The following is a 21317-nucleotide window of genomic DNA, read 5'->3' as shown; positions in this document are numbered from 1 at the left end:
ATCCCTATTATTTCTTGAAATAACCCACAACAGCCTGCTGCAATTCTTGCTGAAATGAAATGCTTGCAATGGAATGAAATAAGGTGCATATATACAAAGATAAACGCCATTTTAACATTCGTAAATTTCAAGAACAACTAATCTGCAGCAGAGAGTGAGATTCTGCTGCACTCGAATATATCCATCATGACTGTATCCTAAAGAGTATCCAGCGCAATATCACAAGTGTGTGATTAGCCGAGAGTGAAGGCTTTCGGTCCATCAGGAACAGTTTGTCTTATGTCAGTAGTCTGTGGCCTGTAGTTAGTCCTTAGCAGAGCAAGATAACAGGGCATCACCTGATATGCTTCGGCTGAAGTCAGGTGCGGCAGGCCGTGCTTTCTTTTTCCTCCCGCCGCTGAAAAAAAAAACAAAATACGTTGAGTGTGTAGCAGGGGACAGACCAGTATACATCCCTTTTCTAGCTTTATTAGAAAAGAAAGCTCCATCAACTGTGTTGACGGTACCGTGGCTAGTCGGTATGAATGCATTGGTGCAAACTGCATGACAAGACAGGACACAAGAGGAAAGAAGGCGACAGACAAGCGCTGTTTTACTTATAACTGAGTTTATTGAAACTGCACTCTTCTGTCAACTACCTCTCTTGTACCTACCGTGGTTGCTCAGAGGCTATGGTGTTGGGCTGCTGAGCGCGAAGTCGCGGGATCGAATCCCGGCCACGGTGGCCACATTTCGACGGGGGCGAAATGCGAAAACACCCATGTACTTAGATTAAGGTGCACATTAAAGAACCTCGGGTGGTCGAAATTTCCGGAGTCCTCCACTACGGCGTGCCTCATTGGCACGTAAAACCCCATAATTTAATTTAATTTACCTCCCTTGTGCCCAGTCTTGTTGCGCAGTTTATGTAGAAGAAAAGCTCCATGCAGTCGCCACTACTCCTTGCTACCACAACTACCATACCTGCCAGTCTACTTATTTATTTACTCTCAAGGCTTACAAGCATTACAAAAGGAAGCAGGGAAAAAAAAGAAAGAAGTGTAAGGAAGAAGAATGGCATGGAAAGTCCCGTCGCCATTGCGTGTCTCGGAGCCTGACGAAGATTGGCACACTAGAAAGTGCTGTCGCCATCGCATGTTGTGCGGCCAGTTCGCTGATCTAGCTGAGCAATCGTTGCTGCCGCTGTGTTTATGGTTGACGCTTGACGAGTCCAGTGAACGTCGTCACAAAAGAAATAAAATCACAGGCAATTACAGCAGAGAGCAAGCACAATAGTATCCCTTAACAAGGGCAGTCCTGAAAGCGGTGACGACAGTGACCAAAGTGACAGAAATAGGCAGACAGTTTCACTCGGAGCTAGTTTTTGAGATAAAAGAATCAGCATATAAGTTGGTGTGGCTGCAAGGAAATGCCAACTTTGAACATGTGGTCACTGTGGGCTGAAATATATGATGGTGGGCAGAAGGGAGTGTCTCGTATCAGAGAGTTGGGTTAAGGTGGTATATACCGTCAAAGAAGAAAGACAAAGATGTAAAAAACAGAAAAGGAATACGTAATATCTTTCAATGTATAGTAGATTAGGTAGGTTGAGATTCTCTCTGTCTCTCTTTGTTTCTTTTTTAAAGCCAAGCTGTTAGCCTCAAGTTGGCTGGAAGATTTCGGTCTGCACTCACCAAAAAAGGAACAGCAGCTGGAAAATAGCTTTGTTTAGTTTCTGTGTAACAAAATTAAGTTTTCTCATATATTCAAATTACTATCTGATGCTATCACATCTGCAGGTTTTGTATAAGTTGTGCTTTACAAATTTTGTGACACATTTTACTTTGAGAAATTGAATTAATTCAATAACGCCAGACGGAGGGCCTACTATACTGAGGCTGTATGCTGCACTCCCCCACACCTGGGTGTGCACATGACAAATGTATGCACGTTTCTGTCCTTAATGCGTGGGCACTCTGCCCGTTGCATCTGTCATACAGCATATGCTACGACCGACATTATGGCATTCTGTTCTGGAATCGTCATGGAATCATGTTATGGAATCGACATTAACGCAAACACTGTTTAAAAAAAATTACAGCGATGTTTCACTTTGCGAACACCGGTTATGTCCAAGCATACAGACACCGAGAACATGCACAGTGAGCACCGCGGCGTCAAAGCACAAACAGGAAGAGCACGAACGCAGCTGCAGATGCTACATTGATCACGACAGTGCGACGCCTTGTGGTAGTGGCGCTTGTGTAATCTCGGCAACAGCTTCGCTGTACATCCACTTTCACAAGGTGGAATGGAGGTGGATTTTTTTTTTTTTTTTTGATTTTCATTTGGCTGACGCTGGAAGTACAGGAATAGTTGAGAGCAAATGAAACAATTTTGTATTGCTTTAATACTGTTTATAAGTGAAAAGATTCCCCTTTATGTATGGCAGCATCTACCATGTGATCTCCAGTTACACCTGTAATACATAAGCTGACCACATCCTATGCCTGACAATTTTTTAACCACATAATTCCAGCTAATACTACACCACTCTCAAGAGTTTGTGCCTTTCCTCATCACTGATTCTGATCCTGCTACAGAAACTATCTGGTTATGGCTTTAGCTGCAGAGCACAAGGACCCAAGGCACAGCAGGTCCACGGGGTTTCGATCCCCAGCCGCAGCAGCTGCATTTTGACGGGGGCAAAATGCAAATACGCCTGTGTTCTCAGATTTATGTGCACATTAAAGAAACCCCAGTTCAACTTCAACTTTTTTTTTTTTTTTGTAAACACTAGAAATGGTTGTAAAAATTATTCCTGAGCCCTCCACTACAGTGTCCCTCATAACCCACTGTTCACGTTCAGCTAATTAATTGGTTTTAATGTTTTCCCTCTCAATACTACAAATATAGTTTTATCTTTTAGTACTGGTATGGCTATTACACAAGTCTAAAGAGTAATCTGGACCTAGTATGTTTTACGCAAAGCTTTATGAGAGCTTACTTCATAAAAAGAAGTCACGCTGAAACTTCAAAAAAAAAAGAAGAGTTAGCAGCCAAGCATTAATTCATGAAGACAAGTCCAACTAATCCAGACAAGACAAGAATGGCAATAGGAGACACCAGGACAGACTCACTCGGTTATAAAAGGGTCTTCCAAAAGTTCAGCAGCAGTGGCTCGCTTGGCAGGGTCAGGTTCAAAGCACCTATGCAGCAGAGATGTACAAGTCATTTGTGGGCACCACCCTCTGTCATTTAAGGTTCAAGTTTGTGCTTTATACACTCTGCTGCTCCATAAGCCATCAAGGATCTCAAAGATTGTGTCGATCAAAGAAATGTTGACTTCAAGAGCAGCTGGAGATGTCAGCCTGGCTGGAGGCCTGGCATGTTATGCAGGTGCCGATCAAGAAATGATATGATACAAACCACTACCATACAAGGTACAGGTACATCTTGTATCAAGAAATGATATTACAAATGATATGTGATCATAAATACAAACAAAATTGCACTTACATGCACACCTACCTACATGCTCAATTTCAGAAAAACTAAGTTTCGTAGATGTGTGCAGGGTGCAGATTGCGCTTCTTGATGGGCCTAGGATGTCCCGTAGCTCTAGGCTGCCTGTCTGTGTGACAGCAACAGCTGCAGGCATACTGAACATACTGCAAGCCCTCGGGAACATTGCGCACAGAATACATGCGTGAATCTCTCCACTGAAGTTTGCGCTTAGTGTAGCTTGCGCAGGCTGCATTGAGCTTGATGTGGTTAATGTATGATGAGTCTTGTGCATCGAGGCCCTGTGGCACGTGGAAGTCTAAAGACTGATCAGTCTTATAAAGGGGTTTCTAGTGAAGGCTCATATCGTACCAGAGGGACTAGTGCAAAATGCCAGATGACAGACACCAGATTTGCGACATGTTTTCTAAGAAGTGAGAACTCTCTCTCTCTCTTTTTTTCATTCCTGTGTGAAGTTGTGTGAAGTGCGAGCATTTAATGGAGACACATAAACAAGGAACAAGGACGAGCATTGTATGTTGCCGCTGTGAGGGACACTGTTGACAGGGACTTTCCAGCAGCCTTCATAGCATCGGTGTTGATAAAATTAGGCGGCTGTCATAGGCCAACGTTGCCGTCGCTTCTTAACAGTCACCATCATGTCTTGCCAACAATAAAGTAAAATGTGTACACAACCTAATGAAAAGGAGAAGGCTCCTCATTTGATATTGAACCTAAAATCTGTGAAAACCTATTCTCCAACCAAATGCACCATAAACGGAGTGAGGGTGCTAAGAAGAGCACTACATTAAGGGGAGATGTTTTTATGAGCACTACGGTGCACAATGAAACAGTAAACCAGCACTTAGGTGAATTACGCTAATCTGGTGAAAGAAAAACTTGAAACACAAGATAGAAAAGAGGAAGCCAACCCAAGCTGCAGTTCTCCAAGGCAGATTGTTCGGTGCCACTGCGAGTGCTTTCTGCACCCAATACTGCGTGAAAAAGCCTCAGTCTTCGTGTATGCAATAACGTGCTAGCTACAGCTGTCACTGCTTTGCATCTCCAGCCGAAATTCAACATTTCGACAGTAACTGCAATGAATGTCCGCCGACAGCTGCACTACAAAGTATTAAACTCCTGTGTAGGTCTGAAGCATACGTGGCGTGTCCAGTCACAGTACGAGCACCCAGATGCCTAATAAGTTTACTGGCAGGCCTTCAGAGTCTTAGAAAGACCCCCGCTCTTTTCTCGCCTTTAAACATCCCCTCGAGATTCTGAGTTCTTTCATCTTGCCGCCTTCATAGCCTTCTCAAAACAACAAAAAAGTGGTTTTTCTTCACTTCTTGGTGCAGGGCGTGGGTGTGCGCATATAGTTAAGGAATGTGTACTAGGTCTCGTTAACAGTCTCCTATACGAGACACACATGGTGGCCGAAACGAGGGCTGAAATCCCCATAGTAATGCCAGAAAGAGCTCTGAATGGCTACCACTATGCTTATTAGTGGTCTAGGTGCCCGTAGTGTTGTCGAAGACCACATGCGTGCACCTGTATAATTAAGAAACAGGTACTATGTCTAGTGACAGTGGCCCCTTTCCATTCTTGATATGCTTCACCACAATAAATTAGGTATGCTTCACATCATTACACAGCTGTACTACGGCAATGTTGACAAGTCAAGTTCTAATTATTCGGCGAAGGCCAATTTTGAGATCGAAATAACGGAAGTTTAGGCTCACAGATAGTATGGGCACTTGGTATTAAATCAATCAAACATAGAATTATGTGGAGCTGAATTAACGGCAGTCTCCTGTATCAAGCTTACAACTCTGTATCTAAGCAATGAAAAATGATTTTACAATTCTAAAAACTGTATTTAATAATTTGTCTAAGGTAGACAAAATTTATATATTATACACCCCTGTGAAATATATTACTAATTTTTGAATAAGAGTTTTGCAAAACTCTTCTAAACATTGTTACATATCCACTTAAGCTGTAAATTAATATACAGTTAAACCTTAATACAGTTAAACCACGATATAAAGAAGTTGGTAAAACCGGCAATTTGTTTTGTTATATCATAATTTAGTTACACTGAAGTTCAACCTTTTATGCAAACACGTACACAGTTGCTGATTAATTTTCGTTCACACAGAAGGGGCTGCAAAATTTTCCGAATTATTGGGCAATCAGAAAACACAAATCTGAATCAGCAAAAATTACATTTTGCTGAATTTGAGAGTCGATGACAAAAGATAACAGTTTCAGGCCGTGTCGATGATAACTTCACATCGGCACCGCGAAGAGAAGCCAGACGCACTTTTGTGTCCACTCTGCCGCCGCGGCCGATAGCGTCGCCCACAGCGGGACGATGCTATCGTGAAAAGCGCAAGCGGGAAACAAATGTGTCACCTGCCTCTTGCTTCAACATGTCTCCAAAACTCGAGATTACGCAACCTCCAGTACTAGGCACAGAAAGGCGCACATGATACCATGCCATTTCAGCATGGCCTCTCTCTGCACGTGCAGCAGATTACCACAGGGAGCGCGGGGCTGTGTATGCGCTCAGCTGTGATGACGGCCATTGTGCAGCTACCGCCACACTAGAAAAGGAGACCCACACTTACCAGGCCCCCGCTTCCAACCCCCCTCTCGTGCGCTTAATCACATTACCGCAAGCTCGATCCCTTTCCCCTTGCTTGCATGGGGAGACAGCACTCTAGCCACCATCCTTCTCGGCTCAACACGCTTTCACTCGCACTCAAAGCATACAGTGCACGGGGTGCGGTAGGACCTTATTGCACTTAAACTTTGTACGGGACATCGCAATGCTCTGCTATGGCAGATGCTATTGGTTGTGCAGCACACGATTTGAGAGGTGCGGTCGCAAGCTTGTAATTCAACCACTTGACAGTCTGCATCTATGGAAGTTTCCATTTATTGTCTCGGTATTCCTTCGCAGCGGCAGTGAAATTTCATTATATTGAAATCGTGCATAAGCACTCTTTGTTATATATTGAGGTTCCAAATACACGGTGTTCTACAGACAAGTTATAAAATTAATTACTTATTTATAGTGAGAATTTCATTATATTGAAGTTCACTATATCAAGGTTTAACTGTACCCAACTTAACCATTTTAGATGCTCTGATGGATGCAGTCAACTGTATCGTGATATCTGTTTTTGGTGCCGAGCTACAAATTTGTAAACTTTGTACTTCTATCTTTTTCAATCGTGCTCATTTTTCATAATATTTATAAAATGATTCAGGTCCTAAATCGGAATTGTGCTTCGTACAGTCATTACAGTTTAGTTTTCTTTCTCAAACAAATTTCGTTCAAATCGGCCCAGGAATTACCCCAGAAAAGCATTTCTGCGTTTTACATGTAGATGAATAGGCGGCATTGGAGTTTGGCTCGAGCTAAAGCTTGCTCTTAACCTAAGGCACTGTGTAAATGTGGGCACGAATGTCTCTCACATCCCTGCTCTTCACAGTCTTACCTTTTTATGAACTTCTGGGCTTTCTCTGACAAGGATGCTGGGATTTCGGGGTGAATCTTGAAACAGCCCACTTTAAACATGGCTGCCTGTGGTGTGCCAAGCTGAAACAAGAACAAAGGAGTCTTCTGCAAAATTGTATTTTTTTGCAGCATGGTGTGAGCTTAAACTCTGGGCATCTTCAAGCAGCTTGCCCCCGGCAAGCTAATTACATGAAGCAGGATAGAAAAAATTTCCTGAAGAAGCAGGTAATAATGTGCGAACCCTCTATGCTACCTTGTTTCTGGCAATTTAAAGCTCCTTTCTTAATATTCGTGCTCCATTTCAGCTGTTAACCCTTTGAGGGTCGAATTATTTTGAAGAAACCTTTCCCGGGTGGTCAAATTATTTTATTGCGGATATTGAATGTACAAGATGTATAAAGTCGGGAATAAATAGTAAAAAAAATTAGGGAACAGTATTTTGGTGTCGGCATCACTCAGAACTGCAATATGTTCAATAGTATTTTAGAGTGTGGTACTCCTTGAAACACGAGTCTCCGCGCAGCCGCAGAGAGCGAGAATACCTCATGAGCGGCGGTGATAAACGAGCTAAGAGCCGTGCCAATCAAGATAGAAATCAACTTCCGCCGCCCCCGCGATAGCGTGCCGACAAAGATAAAAATCACGTTTCACGCGCCTCCGTTGCGGCGGAACCGAAACCGCGAAAGCGCGTTGCCGCTGAGAGCGAGAATACCTCGCGAGCGGCGGTTATAAACAAGCTAAGAGCAGCGCCAATCAAGATAGAAATCAACTTCCACAGCATTTGCAAGAGAGTGCCGACAAAGAGAAAAATTACGTTTCGCGCGCCTCCGTTGCGATCACGCGGCGAAACCGAAACCGCAAGAGGGGTGTGGCCGCAGTCTGCGCGACGCGCTGAAGCTTGAAGTCAGTTCTGTTTATCTCCCCAAGAAGGTAGCACAAATTTCAAACGCTTCTTGTAAGACCTAAGAGGTGGCAGCACCTCCCAGTAAGCGTGCATCGTCATTATGGCGCGAAATTTCAAACGGAGGGTCGAAACCGTACCCGTACGGCAAAGACCTTGCGGGACAGAAAACCGCCGCCGTACATGTACGGCAAAAACCGTCAAAGGGTTAAGAACTCGCAACACGGAACACTAATGTCTGCATAGATACCAGACTTTTGACTGTTCCCATTTTCAAATTTTATCCTCTCTAGTCAGCCCGCAGTTGTTACTTACAAGGCATGAGCTTTTGTGATCTTCATTAACTACAAGTTATCTTTGTTTCTCTCAGCCTCTCTCTTAGCTCCATTCATTAAAAAAGTACAAACCCCGTTTGAGCGAAAACCCGATCGAACATTCCCAGGACTCACCTTGCACATGTAGATAACTACCCAAGAATGCAGTTAGGAGGGTGGCTGCCACGGTTAAGTGACAAAGCACTGCATGCATAATGCAGGTTTGGCTCCCGTCCATGGAAAGCTCTTTCTTTTATCCAATTTTATTTCCCTTTGCATTATTTCAACATCTCAATTAAATATAACAATAAATTTCCCCTATGCTGTCCCTGGCTTCATTATCCGTTTCTTTGTAAGGCTGTGACTAACAAAAAAATCAAGCCCCTCAGATCCCATTATTCTAACTCACTCGAAACGATTCGGCTGTATACAATAAATGCTTTTATATGAACTGTGTCAAAATTACTTATTTAACAACACACTTTTCCGGACATTTTTGAGGCACTGTCTGTGTCCGAGAAATGAATTGGAGACTGTAGTTTTCATGCGGCAGTCTTTGATGCCCGATAGATTTGCTAGGCTTACAAGTCCAGGTAGCTTGGTTACAGAGTACCTTATCTTGTTCAAAAGGCTCACACATGCACAAGACAAATGGGACTAACGGAGTTCTGGTATGTTCAGCCAGTCACTTTTGGATATACAATCGCTTAAGCATGGTTTCTTATGACTAGCATTGGAAGCATTGCTGTCTACAGGCAACAATGTCAATCGTACTGTGCGAAGACAGTGTGCTCGGCACTGTACCAGGAATGCTGTTGCCGGCAGGACCCAATGCGTAATGTGCTAATCATGCAAAATCTCATCAATGTCACTGCATATTTAATACCTTGCTGCTGCTCAAGGTTACCATCACAGAAAATGAGAACTACTATGCTCTACCTCCCATCACAGAAACTTTTCTCACGGCCTATTGCTATCAGAATGCAGCAACTATTGCCAGTAATATAAGTTCGCATGCTAAGAAAAATAACACCGAAGTTGTTCAGCAACTGCAACACATCACAGTTTCACTGTTCATACCACTCTGACATCTGACAAATAGGCAAACTTGAAACTTGAGCACCCAAAGAAAGGCTCAAATCAAAGGAGCCTTCAGCAAAGGCCTGGAATACTAGTGTTCACTAATAATTCAGCTAGGTTCCCCATTCCTGTTCAAGCAGGAACAGACCTCAATGAAGGGCGTCTTGCCAGTGGCCATCTCCACGACCGTGCAGCCCAGAGACCAGATGTCAGCCTGCACAGAGTAGGGACGGCCAGAACATCAGCAAAACAATGTGTGATCCCAAAGAGAGACAGAAACGTTCGCATTTCATTAAGAAGTGCTAAGTGCAGCTGCAAGTTCTTTACATGACAGCCCACTCACCGGCGCTCCATAACCCCGCTGGCCGTTGTCGATCACTTCAGGTGCCATGTACTGGAAGGTCCCTGGGCAAGAGTGAATGACATGAATGGCTATAAGAAATTAGTGAATTCACACGCACCATCCCCGCTACACTACTGTGAAACCAACACTTGTACAGCGTGCAAATCTACTGTCCAATTCCCTTTTTCATTACGAAGTCCCCAAGCTGGAGATGGGCTCTGAAGAATGCCACCGCAAAAAGCTCCAGAAAAATTTGGCAACTTGTAATGCATAAACACACACCAACATCTTGGCACAGAGAATTTTCTAGCTTTCCATGTGCCCAAATGCCACCATAACTGGAACTTCTGCTGAGACTGCACTCATCAGTAGCAGAATGCAACAGGTACTGCCCTATCATGAAGGGCACATGACACATGAAGACTTGGTTTCAATGATCAACTACACAGAAACCAACTTGAAGCACATTTATTTTGATCTACTAAAAGATGATACAGTGGTAGAAGTAGCATGTGCCAATCACCCCCCCTACAATCACTCCCTGTTGATCTCCTTTATATATCGGCCACAAAAAGGCTTGTGTGATACCAAAACAATACACTACACTTCGCACCCAAAAGAAACATCCAGCTTCTGATCACTATTAATTGCCTGAGCTGCTGAAAGGTCACGTGACCAAGAGGCCAAGTTGGCAGCCTGAGCAACGAACTTGTTGCAAATCCTGGCATTACTACGAAACCACGATACAGGCATTGGCAGCAGCATTATGCAGCACAAGAGTGCACGGACCCATCGCAATTATTTGTTAGGTCTTTCTCTAATTGCCTCACTTTCCATTTAATTGCAGTGCATCTTTGGTATGCACTAGCCATGGGTTGACAATGTAAGCACTGCATTAACCCCCTTGAGGGTCAATGACGTAAATATACGGCGCCGCAAACAAGTCCGATAATGGTCGATGCCGTATATTTACAGCGCCGTCTGTACGTTTAAATATCGCGCCAATTTCCTAACTTCTTCTTTTCTATCATGTGCTGGCACTATGTGGGAAAACGGAATTTTTTTTTCACGCCTCCCGCTCTCGGTTTTCATTGCATGGTTTGTTTTAGAGCTAGTTAGCTCCTGCGCGTCAATGCGCTCGCGCATTGGCGCGGGCGGGCGGTTGTTTGGGTTTTGTTCTGCGGGCGATTTCGACTTCTTGCGCTTGTGAGAAGCTGGCTATCTCGGGACTAATCGCTCAAAGGGCTACCGCTTGTTTCTCGCTCGTTTATTGCTCACAAGCGTGCGCATAGGAAGGATGCCGCGGTGCATGCGTTTCCGTTGCTTTTTTTTTTTTTTTTTGGACACTCACGAGAACTAATTGCCTCTGGTTGGCGATAAGATGAAGATTAGAGGAAGTTTGTCACATGTTTTGCTTTTTTGATGGGCACACAACCAAACAGTTTTCTTGAAGACGCGCACCTACGCAGTTCAATTATGCTATGGATGTAAATATTAGTGTAAGAGCAGGAACAGGTGAGAGTTGCAAAATATTCTTGTGTGCACATTTTCAAAGCCTTGGACTATGTGTACAACAATGCATCAAATTTTTAATTCTTGTAAGTTTCTTTTCTTTTTCATTGTTGTTATTCATGAATGAAGAGTACACATATACCAACGCAAAATATTTTTTTCTCACTTTACGGTCACCCTAGAAAAATTATGGTAAATTTTTTTCGAAGTAAGTCCCCAAGAAGAATTGGAATCTGCAAAAAAAAAAGACCGACCCTGGGCGGTCGCATATGGCAAAAAAAATCGACCCTCAAAAGGTAAACCTTCACAGCGAATGCTGCCGGCTACCTCTTTGTATTGAAACCAACCTGTGAATGTGCCTGTGACCATGTTCATCCCAGCAAGGCGCTTCGAGGTGCCGAAGTCAGTAATCTTGATGCCACCGCTGTATGTGTTCACGAGCACGTTGTCACCTTTGATGTCCCGGTGCACTATCCGCTGGTCATGCTAAGATCACAGAAATAGAGACATGCCCAAGTTTCAACCGTAAGCAAGAGTGCAGAAAATAGACAGGCATTTAATATACGGTTGTCATGCATTCAAAAACGCTTATGTCTGATCTGTGCCGGTAAATTTGTTTATTCCCATTTCAAGTTGATTGTACAACCAACTTGTAGCACGCTGTTGGAACACAACCCACAGAAAACAAATTCGGATATTCAGGCTCTTTTGGTCATCGTGATCAGTCAGTTTAGGCTTATTAATGAACAAGGGCTTCTAAAGATCTCCATTCACACATCTCCTGCAAAGAACAAACCAAACATGCACTCGCAAATTTCCTGATAAATTATTGCTCCACCTAATCCACTGCAACCCTTGACTAAATATTTGACTACATCAGTCATACTGCCATTTTCCTGTATATTATTATTAATCCTGACATTTACCTTTGCTTACCACAAAGTCTTAACCTGCTTTTCAAGCGCATCTGTTAGCCTCAAAGCTTCAACCTCACAGGTTAGTAACAGTAGAATGATGTTACGACTGAAAGGCGTTTGTAACACTGTTATGTAATTATACATAGGATAAAATGGCAAAGCATGCAAGATAATTTTGCATAAAGAATTGAACAGTCAACAAAAACACATAGTGGCTATCTCTTCGCATGCCTCTTCTACCTCAACCTTCTCCACCAACTGAAAAATATGAACAGCAAAAAGGCAAAAGCAATAACAAAACAACAGTGATACGAATAGTGGCAGCCTCACCAGGTACTTGAGTCCTTCCAAGATCTGTTTGGTGTAGAAGGCAATAGCCGGCTCGTTGTTGTTCAAAGGACCCCACTTGGAGCGCAGCAGTTGTGACAGGCTCCCTGCACGTTAAGCCAGCACAGACTGGGAGATCACATTTGCAAGGACTGTCACCTGTGTGAATGACTCTGCGGAGCAACCTGTGGGCATGCTTTCAGGTCGACCAAAACACAATCGCACAATGAGGATAAACAAGGTGACAAGGACAAAGCACTGTTTGTCGTATCTTTGCGGGCTGGTCTAGTGAAACTGCGCATTACCAACATACCCAATCATATACTGCATTTACTTGCATAGTGACCACACTTTTATGTCGAAAAAATCGACGCAAATTCAGGGGTGCGATCCTTACGCGGGTTAAATTTCTCGCGAAAAGAAAAAAATTTTTTTCATCCCGCATTTGCTGCGGGATGACAACAGGTCAACAAACAGGCGGCTGCCGTTGTAACAGTGTGGGACGCCAAAACAATAATGGCGGCCGGCGGGTCAAGCCGAACGCGCCGTACGGGATTTTCTTCTTCTCATGAGTACATTAAGTTCATTGAATCAGTTTCTTCAATATCAGTAATGAATAATATTGTTAATATTGGCAAGTCTGCGACAATAACGTAGCCATGTCCACTTTGAGGGAAGAGAAACGGGGATGGGCACACTTAGCTGTCAGTGACACAGAAACGCATTGCGGGCATGCTGGGAAACTACGGCATTTGTCTTCACTGCTATCCTAATATGGCACAATTCTGTCGCTAGGGAAGAAATTTCCCCGGAAAGAGTGATCACGCAAGCATGCAGCCTGCTGTTGGAGCTCACCTCCAGGCACGCGCTCCATGCAGATCTTGACAAATCCACCCTCACTGATGGAGCCGTAGTAGCGGACTATCTTGCGGTGATGCAACTGGGCGTGCAGCTTGATCTCTTCATGCAAGGGCTGAACTTCGCCCAGGTTTTCCTCTGGGATCTCTTTGATGGCAATCTTCACCTGGGTGGTCAGGTCACGCGCTGCGTACACCACACCATACGTGCCCTTGCCAAGGATGATGCGTCGACCCTGGTCGTCTGTCTCGTACTCGAACTGCATTGAAGGAAAGAACAAGGGGAAGAACAACACTGATAATAATGCGGAGGTGGTTTGCCAACTTCAAAGTCAACACTGTTGAGATCAGAGAGCGCATTGTGCCATGCATGGGTTTGAGCTTTCTTGAAGCAAAGCACTCCCTACCTGAGCTACCGGTACATTTAAGCTTGGCATTTCTGCCCCTTGCCAGATACTACCTTTGTTCAAGGCCCGTAATGGGGCCTTGAACAAAAATCCAGAACAAGCTTGGACAAGAGGCTTCACACACATAACTAATTGTCATCATCATCAGCCTGGTTAAGCTCACTGCAGGGCAAAGGCCTCTCCCATACTGCTCCAACTACCCCGGTCATGTACAAATTGTGGCCATGTCGTCCCTGCTAACTTCTTAATCTCATCCGCCCACCTAACTTTCTGCCGCCCCCTGCTACGTTTCCCTTCTCTTGGAATTCAGTCCGTAACCCTTAATGACCATCGGTTATGTTCCCTCCTAATCACATGCCCTGCCCATGCACAGTTCTTTTTCTTGATTTCAACTAAGATGTCATTAACTCGCGTTTGTTCCTTCACCCAATCTGCTCTCTTCTTATCCCCCTTAACGTTACACCCATCATACTTCTTTCCATAGTTCGTTGCGTGATACTCAATTTAAGTAGAACCCTTTTTGTAAGCCTCCAGGTTTCTGCCCCGTAGGTGAGTACTGGTAAGACACAGCTGCTATACACTTTTCTCTAAAGCTCTCTAATTCCACAGTAGTATGCTGAAAGTGATTGTTCAAGTAGTGTGCCACTGTAGTTCCAAAAAGATGATACACACAGTAAAACCTTGTTAATTTGAAAAATCTAATAATTCAGACTTGTACTCTGGTCCCAGCAGGCGTATGCGCTGTTTAATTCAATCACTCTCTCGTTAATTTGGACATATTTGGCAGCACATCGGTTACATCGATTAATTCAGACAACTCTCACACCTCAGCGAGTGCGGAGCGCCTCAAATGTGTGACGCAAAAGAGCAAAAACGGCGTTAGCATCCTACCAAAATGAGGTGGCAGAATCTACATTGCCATTGTCATCAGCTGACTCATACATGAATGACAGCAACGCCGCAATGCTCCGTGCCTGTTTCTGTCTTGAAAGCCTTTATTCATGCGTCGGCCACTTGCCTTAATAACTTCATAGTCGCTGACCATGATTGCGTCGACAGCGACCACGGTTTCGCCTGCAGTGGTTGCAGCCAACAGTAGTTTGGTCTTGACTCGGTGTGCGTGTTGGCTGTATGCCTTCAAAACGACATAGTCGCCATCCATGAGTGCATCAATAGGGAACATATAGCGACTGCGGTTTCGGCCGCAGTTGGAGCAAATAGTAATTTCATTTTGATTGGTGCGTGCTTCGGCCATGTGTCTTCAGAATTACAAGGTCACCATTCATGATTGCGTTGACAGCATCCAAAGTTTGGTTCGCAGCACTTGTGGCAAACGGTAGTTTCGTTTTGACCCAATGCGAAGCTGTCGAGGATGAAAAGCGCCGGCTACATCGCAATAGGCAGACGATCTGTTGGTGACCAGCTCACTGCTGAAAAAATAATAGGGATGTGCACGTGGTAGTGAAAAGCGTGTCTCAGATGAAGAGATGCACCGTGGTCGCGCTGTAAAGGAAGTCATGAGGCCTTTGCCTCTGAGAGCTCCAATCAGTCACGAGATGACGAGAATTGCTGCTTCTGCACTGCTTTTGTGCAAAATAGGAACAGGATGCGCTGATTTATTTAGTAAATAAAAGTGCATTGATGCAGAAGCATTTGTTTATTGTTTTCGTGATACCCTCGATAATTTGGCATTCGGTTAATATGGACTTTTTTTCAGTCTCGCGTAATCCAAATTAACAGGGTCTTACTGTACTAGCATAGCAACATGACTTCGCGCTGTGACATTCCACACACCTGAATACACCCGGACCCATCATCGAGGTCAATATCCATGACCACACCTTCCTGGTTTGCTGTCATGGCCAGGACGAGGTCGTAGAAGCGGTTCTTGAGTGCCGCTGTTGGGAAATACATCTGGAAGTCGTCCGAGTTCTGGTGCACGTATAGGAACAGGCACCGCTCGTCACGTTTGTATTGGCTGAAATGGGGAGGTTGTTATGTGGAGAGCCCACTTTCAGTCCTGCAGCTCTCACACTGACCTAACAGTAGTGTTAGCCCACAGCAAAATCATAAGTCATTATTGCGAGTTTAGAAATGCCATATTAAGTGCTGAGATGCAAAGGCAACAACAGGTGTGGCTGTACTAGACCTGTGCACGAAAAATTTTTATTAACTCTCACGATGATACACCACCTGCTACTATTTAGTTAGAACAAAATTTTAAAAACATTACTTGTGGCAACACTTATAAGTGTGGCCACTTGGCTAATTGGTATTTCATTAGGTTGCAAGCGTGTACAGCGTGAAGCAGTAACAATCTAACAAAAATAGACAGGGACGAACGCTGTGACAACGCTGTTCCACCATTTAAAATTGATTTCAAGAAGAGGTGGAAATTATCTTCACGAGAAATTGCAATTTTTGCATAGATGATTAAGACAGATTCACCACCTCTTTAATATTCGTATTAGGGCACATGCTGCAAGTGCGAAATTGAAGCCAAGCAGCAATGAAGTCCGTCCCTTCACTACTGCTTTGCAGAAATCTTGACACTAGCACCACTTTTGAGATATCTGTCTGCAAAGTGCGCTACGAAATGAATTATTGGCATTCCAGTTAATAGCTTCCCAAAGCATTCCTCTAGCAGTTTGGGACGACCTTGATTGGAAAACTAATGCATTTACTAATTGATATGTCATCTCAAAGACGATGACAACAAAGCATATCTGCCAGTTGCACAGGCGTTTAGGCATGAACACACCTCCCACTACGAATGCTTGCCAGTGTTTGTTCCAACGTATGAGTGACTGCCTGGTGCTATGCTACTTATTCCTTGCATTTCATAAATCATCGGCAGCCACCGACGGCTGTGTAGACATAACACTAACATAAACAGCCTTCTCCTATCCCAGCAGTGCAAGCAAAAAGTTAAGCCGCAAATTTCATCATTTTCCTGTCGGCAAATTGCATCTCAGAGACACTCAAGCATGGCTCACTCACCTAATACTACGGATGGAGGAAGCGTTGAAGAGCCACTCATGAATCCTGCGGCAATTTCCCCTGAGCGTGTCAATGCAGAGGTTTCGGATCTCGAGGGACTTCTCTTCAGCACCCATGTTCACTGTCACATAGCTCGGCATCAGCACTTTAGTCGGTTCCAATATCAGAATCTGGAAAAGATAGAGAATAGCAGTGTGTGCGTGACACAGATGTAAAGCATGACATAAATGTGTGCTTGCGAGGCCACTAATGCAATGTCTGCCAAAAACTTACAGGAAACCGTATGGTGTTCTCCATGTCAGATGAATAAGCAGTGACGAAGAAATCCACCCAAAAGTCAAACACCTGTGCACGTTAAACAGAAAACGCATAAGTAAATTTAAACTCGAACTAGGAACTAAACAATGCAACCACAAGCAATGTTAAAGGTGAACCACTAGTGTAGTAGGCAGCAATAGCACCCTAAAGCACACCAAGACATAAACTCTGAAGGGTAAGCACAATAATTAGATGGGATGAATGGAAAACACAAATAAAATAATATAGTGATATGTTGCAGCTCAAAATGGAAACAAAGATGGTGCTAATAGTGAACATAATCTGCCATCCAAAACAACGTATGACACAACTACACTTTCAGGAGAGTGCTGTTCCATGTCATGCCTTTCTTTCATGCAAAGTGCGAGAAGGGAACCCTTATGTGAGTGGATAATCAAGGATTCTAATGATAATCAAGATTCTAATGACTGCACTTGTTAATGCCACACTACACTGACATGAAAGAGAAGACTTATGCGTTCGAGCAGTTATTGCGGTAAACATGCAAGTCTAACTCTCACAGCAGTTCTTGTATTGAAGGATCCCATGGATACACCTTATTTCTATTTAAGGGGGGACACAGGTTGTGGCGACCAAAGATCGCGAAAAAAACTAGATATTTTTTTATTGCATTTTTGGAGTGTACAGCTATTACTGCATCTACATTGTTAATTTCATACCGATAACATCAGTATTTTAGCCGCAGTAACGCCTTATACGACATGTACTAGCTGAATTTCAGGCAGAACTTGCGCTGAAACGGCACGTTTTCCGAAACACGCGCCTGCTCTTCCACGTGTGCTAGCGTGGACATCTTGGTCTCATCTGAAAGAGGCGACTTTTCCTTTCAAGTTCCCGACAGAACGGGCCCCATTCGGCCATTGGCCACTTAGAAAATGCGAAACATAAAAAAGGCAGCAGACTTCAGCAGCTCTACCGGCTCCAAGCTCAATTACACTTACAGCAGTTACCATATTTTTCTGCATATAACTCACAACCACATATAACCCGCACCCCCCAATTATAACTGCCCGGAAAGAAAAACAAAAGGGAAAACAAAAACTTGCGTGTAATTTGTGGAAATAACTGCATACAACAACGCTCAAACCTTTGTAAAAATAGTCTCCATTTGCGCACGCACGACTTATCCACATCGTATCTTTGGCGAACGGCTCTGTTCCCCCATTCTTTGGTGATGCTGACAAAGCTGGATTCACATGCCTAACATTATCGCAGCCGAATCAGTCACGTGATATGTGACATGAATCGGATCCCTTTGCAGCTAGCATTAACACGACAGCAGATGACATCGCGGACAGAACAGCTATTGCAGGGGCAACGGCGATGAAGCAAACGTAACCGTGCCGAAATTCCTAAGGGTGATTTGGCTCACCGTCGTATCGCCGCATCACGACACACTTCACCCAGACTGAGGGAGTGCCGGAGGTATGGGTGATGAGAATTTGTCAGCACCACGTGCGCTATTCGCTAGCTACTGAGCACAAAATGGCGACCATCACAAGGAGGAGAAAGGGCAACCATGAAAGAAGGGAGAAGGGAGCTTCAACACCCTGGGATGGGGAGAGAGTGGTGTTGTCTAGGAGATAACGAAACTTTCAATAGCAGAAAACCTTGCCTTGCGGCTTCACAGCAGAGCACACCGCACTGCTGTGAAGCATTTTTGCATATAACCCACACACCGACTTTACTGTTAAACTTCTAAAGTTTCAGTACATGTTATGTGCACAAAAATATGGTACTCCTTTAACTATCCGCAGACAGTTGCCCTTGCAAAAAATTCCTACAATCCTGTTTAAACACTCCCAGCTGTATACAATAACGAAAACATAACAAAAATGGCTGCATGACAATGACAACAATGGCATGAAACCTTCGACTATTGCCAGGCTGCCACCTCAATGCAAGGTTCTTGAAATGCTGTGTAAGCTTCCCCAACTGTACACAATAATGAAAGCATGATCAAAACAATGGTAATGATGGCATGACGGTGACAACCATAGCATGAAAACTGTGACGATGACAGCATAACGCCGACAGTAGCATGACAATGTCCTTGGCAACGATGATGACAGTGGCACAGTGACGACAACGAGACGACTACATGACGATAAAGTGCTGGCGCCACAAAATGTTGCATGTGGGATCTGTATCCTACATTAAACAAATGATGTATGAATAAGGGCACAACTACAAATGCCGCAGTGCAAGGGAACCTACTGGACGGACCGACAAAGCAAATCCAGTTTCGGGTTGGTATATGGTGTCACAGCAAAATTACTGCCCTAAGCTCAAAACTGTTGAGTATGTACTAAGAGAATGGCAACTGCGAATCAACAAGGCACTCCGCATTGATTAAGTGCACATATTCTGTTGGACATGGCAGCACGAAAAGTTTAAGGCTACCAGGAAGACACTGTGGTGCATCAATTAAAGCGATACAGAACGAGGCTCGCCATTTAGCGAGGAAGCCGGTCATGATGGCTACAAACTTCCAGGCAAGCAGTGGCTGGACGACGCTCTTCATGCAGCCAAGTGTGATCATCGTCCAATCTCAGGAGGCAAGATTAAAATGTTACTGGTGGAACTACGGTGCACATGGATCTTATGTTGAATTCCAATGGCGGAGTCGGAGCAAGTTTTTCTGCTCGTTTCGGAGCAAGTTTGTTCCAATGGCAGAGTGAGGGTGGGAGTCAGGTGTTCCAATGAGAGAGTCGGAGTGGATTCAGAGCGGGAGTCACTCCGTGGAGCAGAAAAAGCTGCTCCGCCAAAATCGGCGGAGTGGACCGGAACTCTGCGTGACGTATTTCCTTTACCACATTTGTCCGCTGGGAGGCGCCACCGGTCACGACTCGCGAGGAAGCAAAAGCTGCTGCACGCTTGGCGAGATATCCATTCCGCACTTTTAAAAAAACAACAGGTGAACGGCGCTGAAGAGACAAGTGACCGGTGCGGCGGTGCTGGGAGCAAACAGCGGAAGAAAATGACAACACGCAAGGTATCCTGGGTAACTCGGTGATAGAACTTCCGATTCCGCTTTGCTCCGGCGGCGCAGGTTGTGTTCCATTCGCGGATCTGGAGGCGTTGCTCTGCGCCAGAGTCGAGTGCTCGCTCGCGGAGTCCGTCGGCTGCTCCGACTCCGCCATTGGAATTCAACATTAGAGTCGTAGAGTATGATTTGTGATGAGCATTTTCTCAAAAGTTTCAAGCCAACTGGCATCTCAAACACGTTTGACTCCACAGAGTACTCCCTGTTATGGGTCAACGGTATTGAAGTGGAAGCAGCTGAAGAGGCGACCGGACGTGCAGATTCCTCGTGCACAGACTCCGATTCGGAATGAGTGTTTTCAACGTGACAAATTAAAAAACTCGGCCTGTGCCCATAACTTCAGTCTATGTTCGATATTTTGGTAACTCGTCATTGCACACAATATTAGTGCACTGTTAAGAACGGCCCAGCTGAGGTGCAAGTTTTGCCAGCCAGTTGCGACAGCGGCGTCAACTTTCTAGGAACGCCACCGTTACGCTCTAGCCTCGTCGCCGTTGTGACTGAATGCGTTCGGCGGGCCAACTATTCTTACCAAACCCACCAACGCCGACCTGTTCTGCTATGAGCGGGGGAGTTGCCGCAGGAACGTCTACGAAGGCCCCTTCCCACGTGCCGTCCAAGACGCAAGACAATGGGCACCCGGCCGCGCTGCGGGGGTCAGCTTGGGGAATAAAAGGCACCTTTCCTGACACAAGCCCCGAGTTCTACGAAGTCCGTCTGACGTTGGCTCCGGACCGTGAACCTCGCGCAAGGAAGTGTGTATGTGAGTGTGTGTGTGTAAACCGTCCCGCAGAGAGGCGACTTGTTTACGATGACTGGACAGCCGTTTCCGTCACCGTTTCTGTCAACCGTTTCCACACAACCGCTGTTTCTCAAGCAGTCATGTTAGACTGATGTACTTTCTCTCACAGTCATGCTAGACTGATGAACTGCATGTAGATACTGTAAATAAACCCATATTCCTCGTTCTCGATGAGAAGCAGTCCTTCCCTTCAACAGCGTCCTCAGCGTGCATAAGTTGGACGGCGGCATGGGCCAGCTACCTTCTAATTCATGCCCAACTCCAATCTTGACAACGAGTTACGAACGGTGGGATTGAGCCCCCAATCCTAACAGCACCACAGATTAGTGGTGGCCACAGAAAATAATTTGCTTAAAATTTTACGTGGCATAGCGTATGCACCGCTTAACTTCGCATTGATTTTCTTTTTAAAAGAAGTGTGTTCATTACGCAAGTAAATACGATAGTGCACATGAGCAGCATG

At 44.7% G+C, this 21317-nt stretch overlaps 1 protein-coding gene across 8 annotated transcripts in view; it reads right to left on the bottom strand.

The window, feature by feature from the left end:
- Positions 1 to 21317, bottom strand: part of Ask1 (apoptotic signal-regulating kinase 1) — a 128866-nt gene that overhangs the window by 66789 nt on the left and 40760 nt on the right. For all 8 annotated transcript variants that reach the window (XM_055066464.2, XM_055066463.2, XM_050171303.3 and 5 more), the window contains 11 exons: positions 16941 to 17012; positions 16668 to 16837; positions 15462 to 15645; positions 13259 to 13520; positions 12407 to 12510; positions 11507 to 11645; positions 9648 to 9709; positions 9453 to 9518; positions 6990 to 7090; positions 3120 to 3188; positions 339 to 397 (listed from right to left, as the gene is read on the bottom strand). In XM_055066464.2, the coding sequence (XP_054922439.2) occupies positions 339 to 397; positions 3120 to 3188; positions 6990 to 7090; positions 9453 to 9518; positions 9648 to 9709; positions 11507 to 11645; positions 12407 to 12510; positions 13259 to 13520; positions 15462 to 15645; positions 16668 to 16837; positions 16941 to 17012 (1288 nt within the window). The remainder of the gene's footprint in view (positions 1 to 338; positions 398 to 3119; positions 3189 to 6989; positions 7091 to 9452; positions 9519 to 9647; positions 9710 to 11506; positions 11646 to 12406; positions 12511 to 13258; positions 13521 to 15461; positions 15646 to 16667; positions 16838 to 16940; positions 17013 to 21317) is intronic.

The sequence above is a fragment of the Dermacentor andersoni genome, chromosome 6, assembly GCF_023375885.2.
Source record: "Dermacentor andersoni chromosome 6, qqDerAnde1_hic_scaffold, whole genome shotgun sequence".
Taxonomy (NCBI): domain Eukaryota; kingdom Metazoa; phylum Arthropoda; class Arachnida; order Ixodida; family Ixodidae; genus Dermacentor; species Dermacentor andersoni.
Note: the sequence above shows the minus strand (reverse complement) of the source record. Positions and strands in the feature narration are given on the sequence as shown.